Below are 21,005 nucleotides of genomic sequence, written 5' to 3'. Positions count from 1 at the left end.
ATTGTAAATTCAAACAATGGACAGTTAACAAAAAGATAAGCTCAAGTCAGCTACACATATGAATATGCAACTTTACCTAAATAACTGTAAGAACTAAGGTTATATTATATAAAGTATAATGTTGAGCTTTTGAAGATGTACATGTATGTATGTACATGTATGTATGTACATGTACATGTATGTATGTATTATGTATGCATATACATACTGCTAAAAAGGTATACTAGATGTGATCACAGAGAGTTTGTGAATGTATGTGCAGATTTGGTTACACATTTATAAATCTTGCCTGCTTTGTTGTATTACTTGTGCCAATGTATAACTGTCAAATAGAGTCAAAAATATGTTATCGGTGCCATGTAGAGTATTGTTGCAGTCGATTAAATCCATGCTGTGTCTTTCCTAAAATTTGGTCTAATTTTCTTTCTTATTGAGGTACAATTGGGGGTCTCAGCTAACTTGAAAACGATACTTGGTGAAGAGGTTGAAACAGGGAATGTTATACTGAAATCTTGACAAGTATACCTAGAGAAATATATATGGATGGATAGATAGAGATAGAGAGAGAGAGAGAGAGAGAGCGAGAGCGAGAGAGAGAGATAGAGATACTCAACGCAAATGAAAATGAAGCTCATCACAAAATAAGACTACTCAACACAGAACAGTATATTCTCTTAAATAGATTAAATATATTCTCTTAAAAAAATGGATATATATAAATATATATATATGGAAAGATATATAAATATACAACTAGATAAACAGGTAAATCTAGGGGAGAGGCAGAGAAGGGATGGGGAAACAAAGGAAGAGAAAGGAAGAGAAAGGGAGGTCGAGAGAGAGAGAGAGAGAGAGAGAGAGCGGGAAAGAGAGGGCAGAGATAGTAGAGAGAGGGGGAGACATGGTAATACACTATTTTTACATGCGAAATTAATAGAGAGATGGAAATATCTTGACAAACAACAGAATGATGAAATGAATTATCGAAATTTCATTAATAATATTCTCACCAATACCGTTTGAAGTACACATCTCATTCGAATCATTTTCCCGTTGAAGCCTATTCGCTAGTGGTGTCATAGTGCCATTTTCTGACATTCAAATTAAGAGACGCCCCCTAACCCCCCCCCCCCCCCTAGCAAGATTACAAGAGTACCTCACTTGACCTTTTCCGCACACAAACAAACGTCTGAAAACATACCTTTACATTTCTTTTCTTTTTTCTTGGACTTATATAGGGACAGCGCCTTGTAACCTCTGGAAAAAAGCGATATATAAATCAAATTGTTATTATTACTTACTTACAGCCTTCCTCCAGGGAATTTTTTTTTGTCAAATTGACATGATAGCTAGGATCACCAAAATTGATTCAGAGATGTATATCACAAAGAGCTGGGAATGAAAGCACTATACTTTTGAAGGAAGTATCATAACAGAAGCCGTTTAATTAGAGGATGTTTAACCAGCTTTTAACGTAGGAAGGTCGAGCCGTGCGTGCGCTGTAGTTAACAATAGAAAGAAAACGTACCCAGCGAATTTTACGAAATAACAACACATAGAAGATACATCTTAAGTGATCTAAACATAGAAAAAATGAGGCATACATAATTGAATTACAACACTGGCATGTTCCCCATCTCAAAACTGGTTCAGCGGGATTTGAGGAATGGAACAGATTTAGAAAGAGAAGAATGGGAGAAAACGTAAAAAGGGGGTCGATGTTTCGGACGCCGGAGGGCTCAATTTCCGCCCATTTCCTCGCAATTTACTTCTTCCATATGTAGCAAATTAAGTTGTGCATATCATAACGGTAAACAAATTGGATATGGAGGCAAAACTGAGCGATCTATCAAACGATAAACTGAATAAAAAACACTTCTTGTAAGGCAACTATATACACACAATAGGCGAGGGATTAGCCAGTTGGTACGTCCGCACTGCCTCATCATCGTGGCATGGGTATGAAGCAACATGTGGTGGGAAACCTCTTTTCTCGCTTTGCAACGTTACTGAATGAAGTGCGCATTGACGACGGAAGCTGTTCAGATATGGCACGGTACACTACCGCTTTTTTGTTTGTTTTTGTATTTGTTTTTATTTGTATCTTTTTAACGTGTAAATGATAAAACACAGAGATGTGAAGCGTAATTTCGTCATCATTTTTTTTTAAACGCCGCGGTTTGCCGAGTCATATCAGAATATGTGAACTTGCTGCTTCTCGTCTCAGGCTTGGTGGGTAATGTCTTTCGACAGACCGTATGCATGAAGCGCCGAAAGAGATTTCTATTCTAAGGAGCACCCTTCACAAAAGAGCTCCAGAAAATGGCATTGAACCGAAGAATAAAATACGGGTTGGGGATGTAGGCAATAGTGTGTCAGCATTCATAGCCCAAGTTCAAATTTCCATTGATCCGTTACGTTATACTTGCAAAAGCAACAACGGGAATAAGAAGCTGGGAGAATGGATGCCTCAGAAAACACGCGCTGCGATTGTTCGTCGCAATACCCGCCTGGGCTTAGCTATTCCGAGGGTCTTTTTTTCTTCGTCCGTTCTTTTTATTTATGACGATGAGAGAGAGAGTGAGAAGAAAAGAGGGAGTCGGTTTTGGTTACATGTTTTTAAGGATCTTCGTAAAAAGGAAACCAAGGTTATGAGCACAAAACGGATGTAGACTAAACACAGATGACACAGTTTGAACAACTCGTACGGGTACAGCGCCAACAAAATGGTGCCGGGCATTGCGCCATTTTTAAACAGCTTTCCTATCGTCTGCGCAGGGAATTAAAGAGAATGTCGAGTTCTGGGAAGGTGAAAACATTTCAATCTTTAAAAAAAATGTATTGTGGAAGAGTATCATAGAAAAATGTCGTCTGAAAAGGATGAATCTTCTTATGCCTTCATTTTCGAAATACGACAAGTAACGACTATAAAGGTTTCGGACCACAACTTTATTGCCACATACTAATGTAATCCTATATACACATTTCAGTGTAGAGTGCTCGTGACTTTTAGCATGACTGGTCCGATTTCCTATCATTTTGATGTTTCCAACATCTCACATTATACACCAATACCCACACGTAATTTTTGTTTTGTTTTAAAAAGTATTTTATTTTTCATTCAATGAACCAAATGAACATAATCGAGAAAAAACAGACATTCTATTACATAATTTACATAATCATTGATTTTTATAAAATAATAATTACAAACAATACATTGAAATAGCAACAACAAATATATTACGAGTCATGCCATTCTCAATAAGGATGAAAGAGTAAATGTGCTACATGATCGATCTAGTTTCTTTCGCAATGCAATAACATGACTAGAATTACTCAACTTTATCTTTAGATACAAACCTCGGAGAAAATAGTACTTTTATCATCCTTCCTGTTCATTTAAACCATGATAATAATGGAACTAAATCAAGATGTGAAGCTTACAATTGAGGGATCTGTTAATAAGGGTGATTACAACGTTCCCTTGTGAGATCATAGACATGTTCTAAACGTCAAAAGAGGGTAATAAACTCTCAAATGAAATAAATACAATAAGTCGATTCCAGTGCCAAAAGATGAGAGATTTGCTAATTACGCCTGGGAATTCTCAATCCAATTTTCGCTGAATTAGTCATACGATCGTTTTAAATAGATTCCTTGTTCGTTTGCCTTGAGAAGTATTAGTATATAATTAGAAGTTTTCTCACAAAAGAAGAAAACACGTCAGTAAGTGGAGTTTTTTTTAGCTGATGGAATTGTTACGATCTCATTTCTTCAATTCATTTCCTTTTTTTATATTTTTTATTATTTTTTGTCGAACCCGCTTTATTCTTTTTCGATTCGTCAATCAGTTAACTTTTTTTCCTGGCACTTTCATTGCTCCTTTTCTTCTAATTCTTTACTTGTTTGTAAAATTTTTAGCCGTCAAATATTGACATTTATACCATCGAATCAAATCTATTAATAATCAATTGTTGTCTTTAATACGCAGTTGATACAAGATGCTTTTTGATTGGTAACAAAACCAAGGCAATGTAACACTACTTTAGTGACATCGTAGATAGCAATAGTAGAAACAACCGTTTTATCATTAAAACATATTTCTTGATATCAAGAAATAATTTTACGTTGTAAAGCAATGGTAATTCTTGATATCAAAAATTCGATTTCGTGATATCAAGAATTCGATTTCAAGAAATATGTTTTAATGATAAAACGGCTTGCCATAAGTCGCGCCAGCGCGCCACAACTCGGGGCTTGAACTCGGCTAAGTGGGAGCCCTGCTTAACTAGACACAAACCTATATTTATATAGGTATACGAGACGCGGACATCTTTCTAAAATAAAAAATAAAAAATGATAAATACATTCGTTGGTGATATGACTGTGTTTCATTATCTCATGGAACGGACATTACACAAAATAAGTGATGTACATGTAACAGGCAATTTTTTTTTTTTTTTACAATCTAAATGATAATCTTTTGCCTGGAATTTATGATAATACTTCTTCAGACAGTTTGAGATAAAAATATGCATATAATAAAAATCACCGTCATTAATTCAATCGAGAAGTTAGTCAGTTAGTTTGTTTCAATTTGTGTTGTTCTGTTTTGTTTTAGCGTTTGTATTTGTTTTTGTTTTTGATAGGTTTTTTCGTTGGTTTTTTTTTGTCAATGGGGGGGGGGGGGGGGGGGTAAGCGGACATTTTAATTTTTTTTTTTGGAGTCCCCCAAAAAATCGCAACGACTCAGCCAGCCGAAAATTCGCTCAGTGGGGGGGGGGGGGGGGGGGGGGGGGGGGGGGGGGGGGGGGGGGGGTGGGGGGGGGGGGTGGGGGGTGGGGGGGGGGGGGGGGGGGGGTAGTGAGCACAATTTTTTTTTTGGTCCTCGAAAATTTTAAAATTTGCACCCCCCCCCCCTTGAGCGCCAGGGGGGGGGGACCAAACCCCCCAAAAAATGTAAAAATCGCGTGATTTTGCATGATTTTTTTCTCAAGGGGGGGGGGGGGGCCGGGCCCCCCGGGATCCGCCACTGATATAAACATTCGAATAAACATATTAGGTTATTCAAAGTCAACGGGAACTTTGTGTCTTTGTGATAGCCTATTATAGTCCCACCACATCCCCCCCCCCTCTCTCTCTCTCTATCTCTCTTTCTCTCTCTCCGTATTTACATCGGCTACTTCTCATCTTCATCTTCTCGACGAAGTGGAACATTTTATGCTCCCCATAAAGGATGCAATGGGGGTGTAATAAATTTGGGAATTAACCAAACTTTGGGAAGGCTTATATACTTTCCAAATAAATGGTATGAAATACAGAATTTAATGATTTCGTCCTTCTCAGTAAATCTATTTAGATTAGAAAATCTTCAGGTGGCTTTAATAAATCTTCCTTTGGCCGGTTTTTAGGTAAGTGGCTGAGGGAGAAATGAAATATTGCCGGTGAGTCACCAACGCAAGGACAGATGACAATACAATTTGGGGGAAATGAAGAAGAGTTGAAAACAGACGAATTTGAAAATAGCAGGCAAAAATCACCATGGAGATTAAAGGATAAGAATAACGAATAAATGCTTAACAGTTGGTGTGAATTTGAATAGACACTGTTTCAATGTTTTTTTCACCATTACCAGAACTGGAGTTTATCTTTAACATACAGAAAAATTTCGAACTTAGAGTGAACATATTCGTTGGAAAGAACGACATTGTAAAAAGAGATCATCAAGATCCCAAAGTCTATATCTACATTTTCCAAAAGCGATGATTACATCAATCATTAACATTAATATTAATATTAACATTTTGTTTTTAATTTTTAATTTCTTTGCCTGTCGAATACGAAATACTTTGATACTATCGCAGCAATGTTTCAAGACTCAAAATGAGTCTCGCAAACTTTTATGAAACTTGTTCTGAAAGCTCGAGTGTGGTATATTAGTTTGTCATTAACAAACTTTCAAGAAGCCTGTACTTTGTAAACCTTCGTTGTGGTAAAAGACATTTCTCACAAAATATTAAACCTCAGACGCCGAAACCTTGAAAATGGTGGTTTTCTTCGTTATATTGACATTGCTAAGTGTTGCGACTATTGGGTACAACATTTATCTTGAAAACTGAAGCTTAAAGGCAAAAGTGACGAGAGTTCTGTACAATGTCAAGCAAAATCGATGATAGGGGCTTATACTTTGTAGGATTTGGCCTTTTTTCTCGCATAATTCCGGAGGTGACTAAGGCATTAAAACGATTTAACACTCACTCCCGTTTAATTGACTTTTACATGCTCTTTACCAATTGTGGCAACATCTTCCTTTGATCATACCGCTTAAAACGTCTTTTCCCGAATCCGTTTTTCTTCTATTTGAGTATCGTTTTTATGGGAAGGGGCTGAATTGCGAAGTGACCGTAATATCCCAGTCACTCTATAAGTGGTGGACAGAAGGTAAGGTATCAATTGCGGCTTAATAGCTTTTAATCCGGTTCTCAAAAGATCTGTTTGGTTGAATATTGGACAGGAGTGGTTGATGAGTGTATCAAGTTATTATCCGAGGAAGGAATTAAGACCCATTTAAACAAATGCGACTTAGTGGGCGGTCGCTATCGTCCCTTTCTTCTTTTAATTCTTTAAGAAGAGAGGGACAGAGAAAGCAGTAAAAGCTCCCCATTTATCGGTAGCACCCATCGGAACTCTTTTCTTTCGAGTCTCAAAAGAGTCGATAGGTTTAAAGGGGTTGTTTTCTAAGCGAGAGAAAGAAAGAGAGAGAAGGGGAGTAGAGAGTTTGGAGGCGAATAAGCAAATGAACACTTTTAGGCTATCCATTCTATTTTATGTTCTGGGTCGTTGTTCTCTCTCTCTCTTACACCCTCTGCTCCCCTCTCATTCTCTCTCCCTCCCTCTCCCTCCCCCTCTCTCTCTCTTTCTCTACCACTCTTGGTACGCTATGCCTAATTTCTCTTTTGCAAAATAAAACGTTTCTCGAGTAAAGTGAGCGGGCTTGGTCTTGTGATTGTAACGTCAAGCAGAACAATAACTCGACTGGGCTATCTATTGCAGTACTATTGTTGGGTTCTTAGTGGTTGTTATTGTATCGTCTTCTGATATTGCTAACTGAAGAGCGCGGTTACGACTCCTTTAGGGGTCAATAGTCTTTACTATTAGCCCCTGTTTAAAGTCAGACTAATCTACAGGCCATTCTGATATTTGGAATATGCTCACTGGCAGAAGAAATCTATTAACATTTGGGAAGCATCATTGTTACTGAAAAACCATCTCATTTTCACAATAAACTTCGTCCGAATATATTCCAATTTCAATTTTATCATTAACTTGCAGATGAATAAGATACAATATTGTAAAGTATGGAAGGTAGTAACAACAATGAACATATTTGAACTATTTGAATATTAATTCAATCAACTTTACTTTTCATTCAAGGCATGATACTGTATTATGTGAAGGGGGAAATGCAACCTTTCACATTTCTTCTTTACCGAAAGGTTTTTCTAGTCATATTCATTAGAATATTCTCAAGTTCTACGAATACTTAATGATTGATATCTTCGCCATTATAACTTTGCCATCACACACAACTATTCTAAAATAATTGGTCTAACCGATTTAAATACTTGGTTTGAATACTAGCACTACCTTCACCTCCACCACCGACACCACTACTACCACCACCACCACCACCACCACCACCACCACCATCACCACCACTACCACTTTCACCATCATCGTCAACAGAAACACCATTGGAATCATCGGCAACATCAATAATATTAAGTATTTGACTGCCATCGTCACCATCACCACCACCACCACCATCATCATCCTCAACATCACCATCATTGACGATATACTATCGGAGAATTTCCATCATCTCTGGAAAACTTCTCCACCTTCTTCACAGATACCAGCAGCTGAGTGAACGGGAGGGGGGGGGGGGCAAAACCAGCTACCAACCATCTTGTTTCGAGTCTCGAATCCGAGTCTAGCCCTGTTGTGTCGACTTCACCCCGACTTATTTTCTCCGAGGGGAGCCTTGTAGCCTAAATTGACTTAACTTGCAATATAAGAGCGAGGGAGAGGATAGTATGAATAGCAGTAAAAACATAACCAACATCGTAGAAAGGATCGAATCCAAACGATCGCGGAAAACTGGAGGAAAACAAAACACAGCAAAACAAAGAAATCACACCCAACTCTTTTGACTGATTTTGATACGCCTTCAATCTTCGAGCGGTCGCCCAGATTTGACACATTTTGAGGGATGCTGCCAATGAACACACTCTCTTTTAAACTGACTCCAAGCAAGCAAAGTGAACTTGTTAATTCACGAGTCTTAAGGTCAAACTCATACACATCGCCTTCATTTCTCTCCGTCCAAGTTCATACAAATAAAAGGCTGGTGGAAAACACTGAATAAAGGGTCTTGCTTTCTGGAGATGTGCTTTTGCGTGTGTTCCTTTGTATCATTAAAAAAAATATTGACGACTAAAATGCTAAGAGTGACGCAAATTAATCGTTCATTCAGATAGCTTTTTATTTGAAAACAAGGTATTTAATTTACTTCGAAAAGAATATGGTTACTAAAGAGAGATTGCGCATATTTAAAAATTCTTTTAAATTATTGTTTAGATCTCAATTTCGCAATAGCCTTGGGAATCCGTATAGGCGCTTTAACATGTGCCGACTTGCCTTGCATTTCTAATTGTACATTTTATTTTACAATTTCACATTTCACTTATTACACGTGTTATAAGAGGGATATGCATCACAATACCTGTGTATCGTTTTGGGAAAGTACAATTGTATGATTTCTTCATATGTTTCAACATGTTCCTGACACTGATGTCTTTGACTCTGACCTTGTATTTGTAAACCTATCAATCAAAACTGCAAAACGATTTCATTTTGATCGAACTTAGCGAGTTTTATATTAATTTAACGACGATTAATACAAGAATAGGGTACCATAAACTTATTTAAGTCATTATAAAGTCATGAATGACAGATACTGGGGAGAACATCCTCGCATTGTTTGTCATCTCATGAGCAAGCAAGCTCTCCGCTCGACTGACGAATGTCTGCGTGAACTTTCCCTCGCAGACGACTGCTGATCGGTCGGTCCGCGCGTTCATTCACTTCACCGCCTCTGCTCCAGAAACACCGCGAACTGCTCTCGCTCGTTTATTCTGGACCGTACCTGACCGTTCGTCGTAAGTCGAATCTTCTGTCGTGCTATCGACTCTTTTTCTTATTCTGGAATTTTTTGCCATGAAATCGTTTCTATCGCTTCTGGAAAATAATGTAATCAATTTTGTGATGCAACTTTTTCTGTAAATTTTGGCGATTGTGGAAAGTTTGAAGCGGTCTACTTATCAATCGGAATACTCGGATCAAGATATCGCTGGACATCAATAATTTTTCTTCACTTGGATCATCAACATTTTTGTATATAAGAGTTGCGCTTGGGCTTTAAACTGGATCTGTAAATTGGAATTTAACAACGTCTTTCCAGTAATCAAGTGTTCCAAATCTTCTACAAGTACCAAGTTTGATTCTGTTGAAGTTAAGGTCTTGTAGACCTTTGGAATCTTGTGGATTGTTTTTGGAAGATTTTGACTTCGTCAAGGACAAGAGTTTGGCGGCAAGATGCAGACAACTTTGATGCATGTTATTTTGACGTCGTTGTTTTTCCTCCACACATGTGTTATCTGCGGCAGTGCCAGTAAATGGTTGTAAGTATCCGATTTGAAGTGGATTTGTTTTTAAACAAATAACTCAAACTTTAGTGGGTCAAATTTCCTTTGCAAAATCATAATGTTAAAGTGAAAGGTCTTCTTCTGCGTACAGATGAAAACAGTAAAATAGCATGCGTAATTAAGGTTGAAATCAAATCTAAAGAATTGCAAGAGACAAGCTAACGAAAAAGTTTATCAGTTGCACTTCTATTTATTCGAATGAAAAGATTGGTTTTAAACCAAATATTAATGAATCCTTGTCGCCATTTAAATTTCTCTGACGTTTTTTTTCTTTCTAGATGCACATTAGTTCCCGCAAGGTGCAAACAATGTTCATGAAGTATGTTTGAATTTCAATTGTGCAGATGAGTCTAAGATGCAAAATACTTTGAAGAACACATTCGTGAAGATTTTAAATGTTATTACATGCGTATTTTCACTTCAGCTAGCCTAGTTTTTGTTTTTTTTAACTGAGAGCGCATGAGTTTTTGAAAACTGAAAACTGCTACAGTCCGGCGGATACATTTTATTATTAGTAGACAAGATAGTCATAGACGATTTTTGGTTCATTACAATTGAAATACGAATGTGAATTTCATCCCATTGTAAAAGGCTAAAACTTGAAGTATTTAGTAGACAATTGTAATCCGGAAGTTGATTGGGAGAGGGGGGGGGGGGGGGTGCTTGGGCAGCCGAATGCATCTCCGCATTTCACAGACGGTCCATCGCATACAGGTCGGTGGGGCTGGGACGGGGGAAGGAGTAAGCGCACATTATCCACCAGACAAGGAGCTCAAGACGCTCCAATATTACCCCAGCTATGCTGTATCGGCTGCTAATTTCGGTGCTCCTAAATAAATGAACAAATACATGAATAAATAAATGAATGAATTAATTAATATATATATATTAAATTCAAAGTTATATAATAGGAGAAAGAAAATAAGAATAGTTTCATACTGATAAACAGTCCGGCAGCCATCTCGATATACAATGTTTTATGGTCTATATATATTTAATTTTTTTTAATTTTTTTTTATTATAGTTCCTTAGACCATCATAACATGCTTTCAGAAGAAGTTAATGAAATGTTTTGTATACACAAAACCCCTTTGGTAAACAAAATGATAGTCGGTGAACATAATGTTGAATCGTTACGAATAGCGACATGCACAAGACATCAGGCGATAAATTGAACCAATAAGGGGCGCCTAGCTCCTCATATCTCCTTGACTGAACTACCACCAGCTTTCGGTCCATTACTAGGCATCAAGAAGATGGCATTTCCTTATTATAATTTCGGGGAAACTGACAATGGTATTTGAAGGAGCTAACTAGAATAACGAGTTTTAGATGGTAAAAGCACAAACATTTAGTGTTTATTACAGAGGTGTATCGAGGGAGGGGGGGGGGGGGGCACAAGAAGCATACAAATCAAACAAGCACCAAAAAAGAAGAAGTAGAAAACCCTAATCCAATTAACGTAGGTCTCGAAATCGCCGACATGGCCCCCCCCCCCCCAAAAAAAAACATCGCAGGGATAGTACACACGTGTATGTAATAGTGACAGATAAATGTGCCCCCTATGTTCGCTGGATACGCCCCTATGTAAGGTATAAGAGGAATCCAATCATCAGGGCATTTTTTTTTTGGTGGGGATCCTTTTTTCCTTTTTTTTTTGCGAGGCAATATTTTGAATGCCAAACAGATAAGTTATGCGAGGGTTTGTTGCATTGATACATTACACTCTCCTCTAGATGGGAAAGTCTTTACTTTAGAAAAACATCTCAATTCATAATTTAGCCTACCGAAGTGTATTTGTTTCTAAATCTGACTTAAGATTTTTCTTTATAGAGTTAGTTAAAAAGATTTCAGTGACGTATACAGCTTCGGGCGAAGCTGGCAAAAACGCCCTCCTCATGAACCGCGAAGCGGGGCTGTAGCCCCTCCCCCTTCACAGCTTGCACATGAGTATTGGATTAATCATGCCTATTGAAATTATAAGACTCAGTTAGAATCATCGGAAATAGCACGTAGTAGTTATTTGAAGATTATCATTCAGTATAGTGCATTGGAATTAATCTGAACGTACTTACTCATTATTGCAAAGTAATTAAATGTTTCATGAAGAAATGCAGTTTCATGTCCTAAAGTTGTCACAGTGCCAAAACAGAAGTGAGAACACAATGACATTTTTTCACCACTTACTTCCGAGTTAACAATTCGACATCAATCATTGATTTGACGCGTTATTTATCATTTTTTCCAAAACATAATTTACTCGAGCTATATGGCTTCGGTATGACATAATTTATTATTATACTTCTTGAATTGCGGTTTTCTAGATTCTCTCAAGATGTTGATTAAAATAAAGTTGAAGTAGACAAATTGTTAAGATTAAAATTATAATCCAGAATAAGAGGACAGCAATGGGAAACTTGGATTTAAGATACCCTACCATTGTTCTCTCATTTTCTTTCGCATTATTATAATGATTCATCAGATAGGCTAGTCTGAAGGAACACAAATACAATTGAAACCGGTCATAGTGAAGAAGCGAACTGTCAAGGATTTTAATTTAAATTGTTTTAATCATTATTTGTAGAGACCTATTACTGTGACGGAGGATTATCCCAATTTTATTATTTGTTCTATATTTAAAAAAAAAATGCAAATATACATACATAGGCCTATACCGTATTTCAAATATGTCTTAATTTCTCAGAGAATGACAGAACAAACCTTGCTTAGCCATCACCATCCCATCGTTCTGTTTGTTGAGTGAGTGGTGCCTGGAAGGGGGGGGGGAGGGGGGTAGTAGTAAGGGTTATTGAGCGTACCTTCTATTTTGACAACATAATAAATTTGAAAACCCGTATACACCAGACAAGGTTAACAGAAATAAAAGTTTAGTAAAGATGTTTGTTGTAAATGATGAAAGTAGAATGCATAAGAGTGTCACCAAATTCCATAATCTATTTACAGCAACGTGACACAATTGAGCTTTGTTGCGCGGGAGTACGCGGTCAAGACCACCTCACAAAGCATTAGATTTTGAGCGCCAGACAATCCACGTCAATTTTATGGGCGGCCCCTGAAATCCACCCCTAAACCAGAAGAAAAGGATTGTGGTATGTTATGAAAATACCGCACAAAGCCTCTAGCAAATGAAGCCATCTAATCGAGTAATACAATTTGTAAAAGAAAGCTGATTGCTTTATAAAAACCACTTGTATGACAGCGAAGTATACAACCCAATATGTCAGTGAATTAGGTCTTCATTTCTGATTGATTGTGTAGAAATATGGCAAGAAGGATATTGTGGGCAAAGAAATCATCGTATGTACATGTATATTCTATTGTATTACAACTTCACCAGAGTCAAAACGTTGAAAATATCGCTCAAAAAATAATCTATGGAAAATATATCTATTTTGTCAGAAAATAATAAACTAGTCAAAACTATGGAAATTGAGGAGCTCCTTTCCCAGTACAGAAGTATGTACCTTGGGATTTACAAGCTAGATTTGAGCAGGCGTGGTGGGGTAAATATACTAATAATACTATTAAATTATGATATGTAGGTTATAATATGATTTAGATACAGTTAAACATGACGGAGAAAATGAGAGGCAAATTTCAACCGCATGGGGTTGGCGAACCCGATCCGATTATTACTCTCGATACGGTGATACGTATGTTACCAATTAGCATTAAAGAGCGACTCCGAACCGAGAAGAATTTGTTTTCAGCAAAGAGCAAAACTGTTTTTACAGGGTAAAGCAAAATAAAGCAAAAAAGAAGGAAAGAAACAAATACAAATACACAATCTTAAAACAAAACATTACAAAACAAACCAAGGCACAACCGAACAAAGTCAAATAAACGAATCAAACAACCAAATCAAAGTCTTTCCCAGAGATCATGGAAAATAAAACTGAATGAAGAAAAAAAAACTTGTCATATCAGTGCTCGTAAGCTCGACCTATAGTAGTACATGTAGTAGCTAATAATAGAAATGTTGCTGTCTCGTAACGGCAAAAGAAGTATTGAATTTGTTTTGACTTTCCTGAAAGAACTTCATTGTTTTCTTAATTCTTCTTCGTTTGAATTAATCTATCATTCCCTTACCCGTCTTTTCTGATTTTTCTGACTTTATTTAAAGTTTTTTAATGGTTAAGACTAACTTATGTCAACAAAATTACCGACTTAGTTTTTTTTAAATGTTTGTAGAGGAATCCAAGGGAAAATAATGTTACATCAAGTTTACTTTGTAAATGGTGACTATCGTGTAGTGGAAAATGATCGTTTTTAAACATTCTTACCTTACATATTAAATCATGAAATTCAGAAATACAGTGCAATGTCTATGACCTTGGAAAAGAAGAAAAACGTTGGCATTTCCTTGAATGGGCTATATATTTAAATTGAATTAATGACGCTTCGTCCAGACAAGTCTGTAATGTGGACACCTACCCTTGAAATGAAACATTTATTATGTCCATTCCCCCTACCAGGATACTGTTAACACATTATATTACAATGCAAAGCTTTTAGCTTGCACCCCTCCCTTAATGTAATTCAAATCTCATGAACTTCAGTAGTTTTCTTTTCCTTTCCTTTTCCCTTTTATTACATTGTGCAATAGGCTAATAGAGTAATAATAACTGCCGACCAGTCACAAGATGAATTTCTAGCTTGTGAACCCGAGTTAGGTTGTGCTGGGGATGTCCGGAGGAGTTGGTGGTGCTGGGGGGGGGGGGGGGGGGGCTGCTTGGGGTACTGCAACGTCTGCACCCAAACTTTGGAATGAAAGAGAACCAGAATTATGCGATGACTTATTTATTTCGAGGGTTAAAATGGTATGGAATTACTCTGAAAGAATTCCTCGACCTCGAGTTGTGTTTTTAAAAAAGTTGTTTGCAACATGGCAAGTAGGAACAAATATCTTGTTGGCCTACTTCTTATTGAATTAATTTTCCCTTACAAAAACGTTGATAATATTCTTCGTCCTGAGACATTTTCCCCTTACATGCAAAAACTCGGCCGTCTCTCATCCAGATATCAAAATGCTACGTTTTACCAGGGAGAGCACATCTCCATGGTTTTACCCTCCATATAATATTGTACCATGGCCGTGCTCATTTGGTTTTGTAAACGGAAATCAGTGTATTACAGATAACATTTTTGAAAATGTGAAAAGCACCAATAACAAAATGGAATGGATGAAAACATCTTTGCAGTTGCCTATCGAAAAAAGGTTTTATGCATGCTTTGTTTATCTGTATCTTCATTTAAATATTCAATACAAAACTTTGATTGTCAGCGATTTACTGGTCACAAGGCCCTTTCGAACATTATACAGAAAGACGAAAGGGGTTGCATACCTTTCATGTTTTAAAAAGTTCATTCATTGGAGAAAAAAAAGTGAGAAAATAAAAGATTGAAAGTGGTTCTGCAGTGGTGAACCCACCCATTTCCTTTGATACATCAGTGGCGTCATGAACGGTGTACTTTCAAATGAAAATAATCACTGATAATGGCGAAAGCGAGGAAAGAAAAATATCCCTTTCCTAAATCCTTTTGAAGAAAACAAGATTGAAATTGTAGCGCAATGCAGAGTCGCCACCCGCCTTTAGGGATGTTATTGCTATTCCCTGCTTTATATAAATTTCCCCCGCCCCCCTCATGGGAACTTGCAACAGGTTGCAAGAAAACGGTGGCGTGTCCAGGATTCTCTGGCCGTGGGAAAGGGCGGCGGGGGGGGGGGGGGGGGGTCCCACTGTCTGCAAATATGTGAATTACAAAAAAACAACACATATTCGGGTGCATTTTGAGGATTAAAATTGCTGCAGGGGAGCACAATGCGAGGGTGACCCCACGATCCCTGTATCCACCATTTTCAAAGATGAATCTACTTTTTTCACCAACTTCACGAAGAGAGATATGCGTAGTGAAGAGGATATAGATGGTGGGTTAGTGCAACCACCTTATTTTCACTCACTTTAATAAGAAAACATTAATCTTTTATATCCGAATCTCCCTAAAATTAAGACAGGGGGGTGACACTCATACATTAATTGTGTCACGTCCAAGGTCATCCAAAGACAATGAGAATGACTTTGTTCGCTGTCGACAAACCGTCGCCGTTCAGTTTCATATTTTAGGCAACACATGACGTCAAATTATACAGTCACTAAAAGTGTAATAAGGTAGCACGAACATGGGAGCTTTAGTTCTTGGATATCATGTCAACATTATTTAGATTGTATGAATCCAAGAATGGCCTCTTTGAATTATATTGCATTTTGCAAGAAAACAGTGAAATGAAATTGCATTTCATGTCAAAGTTTTAAGTTTACCGTTTCTTATCATTAAGAATATTTTCTGATACGTAAAAAATAGCATGTTTTAAAAGGGATTCCCCAAAATTGTTTGCTTTTCATAAGTGCTAAAAAAAAACTCTGAGAGAAAAGAAATGTGAATGACATACAATGTCCTCTTGTTTTAAGTTGGTTACGATTCTCCCAAGACAATCCCTTATTAACGGGTGTGTATCCAAGACAAACGCCTGAAATGTCTTTATGTCATTAACTAAAACAGTCATCAATATTCGTCACTTTCCTTCTAGCTCTCCGTGAATACACACTGAAGATGTGGGTCAAGCTTCGGTTCGCAGAGAACGAACTCTACATCTCTTCTGCACAGAATACAAAGTGTAAATGAACCCGCGATTGATTAAATTTAGGTCGCGGTATTATTTTCCTTTTAATATTAATTTGTCAAAATTCGCTGCTTCCTTTGCAGTTCTTATCTGTTTCATATCATGCCGCATCGGAACTTTTCCCCATGCCGAAAATTTTGACTCAGAATTAGTAGTTCATGGAGTCCTTCGAGAAATATCTGTTTTCAATTACACTGACGAGGCGTGCAAAATGAAGACAAAGGAAAAATGGTGGAGTCTGTTTTAAACAAATGTCATTTATGTATCTAATAATTTGATAAAAACATGCAATTGATACTGAGCACACGGGCTGTATCCCATTTAAGTACTTTTATTTGAATGTTCCTAGCATTTCCATTCTAGTCATTTAGATTGAATTGTTAACAAATTACTCGAGACACTTGCTCGAATATAAATGACTTATTTGAGTACGAAGTAAGTTTTTCAAACGGGGTGCCTCTAGAGAAGTTTAGTTATATCAAAATTAATTTTGGCATAATGTCAATTTCGCTAAACCGTAAACATTAGAAGCTTCTATGTATATTTATGAGTAAATACAAATTTCAAGTCTACAAAGTATCTTTCCTTCTTACTCGCTTCGCTCGCTCGCAACATTTAGAAACACCTAAACAGGATGAGTTTAGGCTGCGAAGTGTCTGAATACCTTTACATTTAGCGGCGAGTTGCCCAAATATAATGAAATTCGGGCACTTTGATGCCCGAATATATCTTATATTTTATATATAAAATTACATCTTTTATCAAGCTCGTCCATTTCACTCGCTCGCAACATTTAGAAACACGATACCTCTAGGAAAAGAGGTGCCTGTATTCGACAGCGAGGTCAATGCATACATAATTCATATATTATCTAGTGCATGAGTTATGATTACAAATTTAAATTTTTACCACGTTTTAAGATGTATTTGTTTGTTTTTGAAATTAAGAAATAAATGATTCCTTCCATTGACGAGTTTCATATTGATACAAAATTACACGATTATTCTTCTATGGCGAATGTATGATTGGCGTGAATGAAACTTTGTATTTCTTGAAAGTGTGCCGTGAATTCAAAAGGCTGATCTATATAATAGTTTACTTTAAAGCTGAAAGTTTTGCTAATCAAAAAATAATTTTCCAGATACATGGGTTACAATTTTTAAATTACGAATGTAAATGGCATATGTTCATTGCTCTTGGTACGCTTCATACTATATTATGTCCCATTTATTATGCTCATGTTACGTTAACTTAGTTTCAGTCATTTAAGAACACATTTAAAGGTATTGCAAAGTTTTGGCATGGGGTCATGAATTTGGCTCAAATGAACATTATTAGAAGCATATACTATCCTACAATATCCAGTGATCGTTGTCGCGGTTGAAACGGAGTCTAAAGGTATGAAATTGTAAATAATTAACTTTTTATGTTGTATGGATCCCTTTCAATGTAAATATATTAATTAAGCTATAAAACAATATTTCTTGACTAAAATCGACCGATAAGCTATTCCGGTTTGGAAATTATATATCACAACTACATGTACATATTCTGAGATTTTCATGGTCGCAGCTACCATTGTACGGCCGTAGGCGCTATTTGTACTTTATCAAAATTTACCGGGAACACCGTTAAATTTTTATATTCAACTTTTCTCGAAAACAGAAATGTTTTAGGGGCTAAATTTTATAGTGCTTGTAATACATCCACATAGTCATCCAAATATATCAAAATTGTAAAGAATCACTATCCACCCAATTTTCAAAATTTCCCAAAACTTTGTATTACCTTTAAGGAGACTACTATAGAGTATATCAATTCGCTATTCGTCTCATAAAAATTAAAATTAAAAGTTAAGAACTTCTAAAGTGGTATACAAACTCAATAGGAACCTGTTGATAAGGATGCCCTAAACATATGATACAGAAAAGTAGTTATGAAGGGTAGATTTTCTGATACTGATGATGTTGTTATGACTTGTACGCTCCTCATAAAGTTCTCAACAGAACATGACTTTAACATGAACATTTTCCAAAGTATACCTTTAATGAAAAGTGCTTTCACCCGCCCGCGTCTGATGCAAACGTGATGTCTCTATAGCCCTCCAAACCTCTAACAAAGATCTCTTTTACCGATATGGGCAGTAGTCAATTTGATTCCTAATTAGTTGTGACAAATTACAACTGCGGCTTGGTCGACTGAAACATGACTGAGACTGAAGCAAACAAACAGCGATCCTAGGCTAGGCGTAGCAGGGAAAGGGAACTTTGAGGAGATCTTGACTTCCTCCAGATTAAAAACTCGAAATGTAGAAGAAACTCGCATTTCCTGATACATTTCATCTTGCCGTGAGACGTGCAGATATATTTTGTTGGTATACAAAGTTAAAAGAATCATGGGCCTCTAAAGCGTAAAAATATATTTGTTTAATAAATGAAAATATTATTTATAAAATTAGCCGGAGCGTCACTACTGTCACATTGAAAAAGTCCATTGTTTTTCAAATGTTTTTTTCTTAGGGGGGGGGGGGGGGGGGCAGCGGCGCATTTGTGAGAGGCACTTAACATTCTTACACTTTATTCAATACTTGATCTTTCCCTCGATCCCTCTTTCACTGCCTCTTCTCTTTTCTTATTTCTCACTTTCTCCCCCTTCTTCCCCTCTCCTTTACGTCACCTGCATATTTTTTCCTTCACATCTTCTTTCTCTCTGTTCCCCGTACTGCCCTTTAAATCACTATCCTCCCCCTTTCCTTCACCACATTTCCCCATCTTTTTGTTTCGATGGGTAATTCGTAAAATTCTTTGTATCCTTCTGATTCGGGGCGTTCCTGATCAAGTGACCAATCGTCAAAGCATAGTTCCGTCTCATATTTCTTTACCCCTTTTTACGATGTGGTGGTTGCTCCATAACAGTGTTATGATCTTTAAAATGTGGTTTAAAAATATTTTGACATCCATATCGCATAAAATTGGCAGATCACGATCTCGTGAAACTCTCATAATTTCAGTGGAGGAAACACGCTTTTGCAATGGGGAAGGTATGCATTTCAGTTTTATAGAAAAGATAATGATAGAGTTTGTCAAAATAAAGGGCGCGTGAAGCGAGAATTAAACTTTTAAAAAAATGATAAAAAAGTCAGCAAACATTATCCTGGAACTACATGGGCTAGTAATCAAACAGCTTCAAATTTACTTATCCACATCAATTGTATTATTTTATTTTCTCTATTTCACTTTGTTGTTAAATCATGCCTTTATTTCATATAAAAGGAAAACATGTTTACATTCAATACCAGGTCCATGTTCCCTTTCCGAAACCATGGCAGGTCGCACTACATTTAAAACATATACAAACAATAATGCATTACACTTACAAATATATATCAATCATGTATAATAACAATTATATATTAATCATGTAGTTACAATTATACATTAATCATTGATCAATATACATTACATTCTTATATCAATAATGTATAGTAACAATCATTAATCGTGCCTGCATCAATCATGCATAGGTTGGCAACAAAAGTTAAATTATATTAATCTTGTTTTCCGCCCACTTGGCAGAGCGATCTTCAATATGCAAGCCCTTGGCATCAGCACCATCAAGTCACCAGATAACTGCGAGGAGTTACCGGGGCTAGTCAACAAACAGATACAGATCTGCAAGAGGAACCTTGAGGTGATGGACAGCGTGAGTCTAGGAGCGAACCTGGCCATCATGGAGTGCCAAACCCAGTTCCAAAACAGGAGATGGAACTGCTCAACCGTCGACGGATCGGTGTTTGGACAGGTACTCGACAACGGTGAGTTTTCCTAGTCAGTGGCAAGTTTGGTAATCGTCGGTGTCATTGTATGAAATGGTTTTATGTTGAAGTGAACTGTGGCACTTTTTCTGTGGGTGGGGGGGGGGGGGGGGGCATTGGGTTACCTGTCATACAGTCATCATGATAATAATATCATTTTACCTTGAAGGTGATAACAATAATGGTGATGATGATGATGGTGGTGATGACGGTGATGGTGATGGTGGTGATGATGGTGGTGATGATGGTGGTGATGACGGTGGTAGCGATGGTGATGTGGTGGTGATGGTGATTGTAATGATGCTAATGATGAAGAGGAGGAAGGGATGGTAACGATGATAATGGTGATGATGATGATGATGATGATACATATGTTGATATGGTGATAATGGCGGTGGTTACAATTCCAGCACGGAGACACTTGCTTCAGCCATTGGCTGTGCTTCTGCAAGTCCAACTTTATTATAAAAACAAATACAAATGTACACATAAGAAATATACATTACACTGTGCATATAAAATTAAAAAAACATACACACAATTAATGATAATTTTATACATAGACCTTTAAGAGTTTCGCCTTCTCATTGGCAAGAGAAATTTGTTTCTGTCAAAAAAACTCGTCATAAATGTCAAAATATTGATTGATTAGATCATTGACAAGCGTGACGAAGGCGGTGACGAGTCAATGTGGTCTCGACAGCGGTTGTGGCAGGCA

The 21,005-nt window shown here is 37.1% G+C and overlaps 1 protein-coding gene across 1 annotated transcript in view; it reads left to right on the top strand.

The window, feature by feature from the left end:
- The first annotated feature begins 8,798 nt into the window (after positions 1-8,798).
- Positions 8,799-21,005, top strand: part of LOC100892060 (protein Wnt-4) — a 40,131-nt gene continuing 27,924 nt past the window's right edge. Inside the window, exons 1-2 of the mRNA XM_030986594.1 lie at positions 8,799-9,746; positions 20,049-20,287. Of these exons, the coding sequence (XP_030842454.1) occupies positions 9,661-9,746; positions 20,049-20,287 (325 nt within the window). The 5' untranslated portion in view covers positions 8,799-9,660. The remainder of the gene's footprint in view (positions 9,747-20,048; positions 20,288-21,005) is intronic.

Source organism: Strongylocentrotus purpuratus, unplaced genomic scaffold, assembly GCF_000002235.5.
Source record: "Strongylocentrotus purpuratus isolate Spur 01 unplaced genomic scaffold, Spur_5.0 spur5_scaffold_16, whole genome shotgun sequence".
Classification (NCBI taxonomy): Eukaryota; Metazoa; Echinodermata; class Echinoidea; order Camarodonta; family Strongylocentrotidae; genus Strongylocentrotus; species Strongylocentrotus purpuratus.
This window is presented reverse-complemented; position numbering and strand designations above follow the sequence as displayed.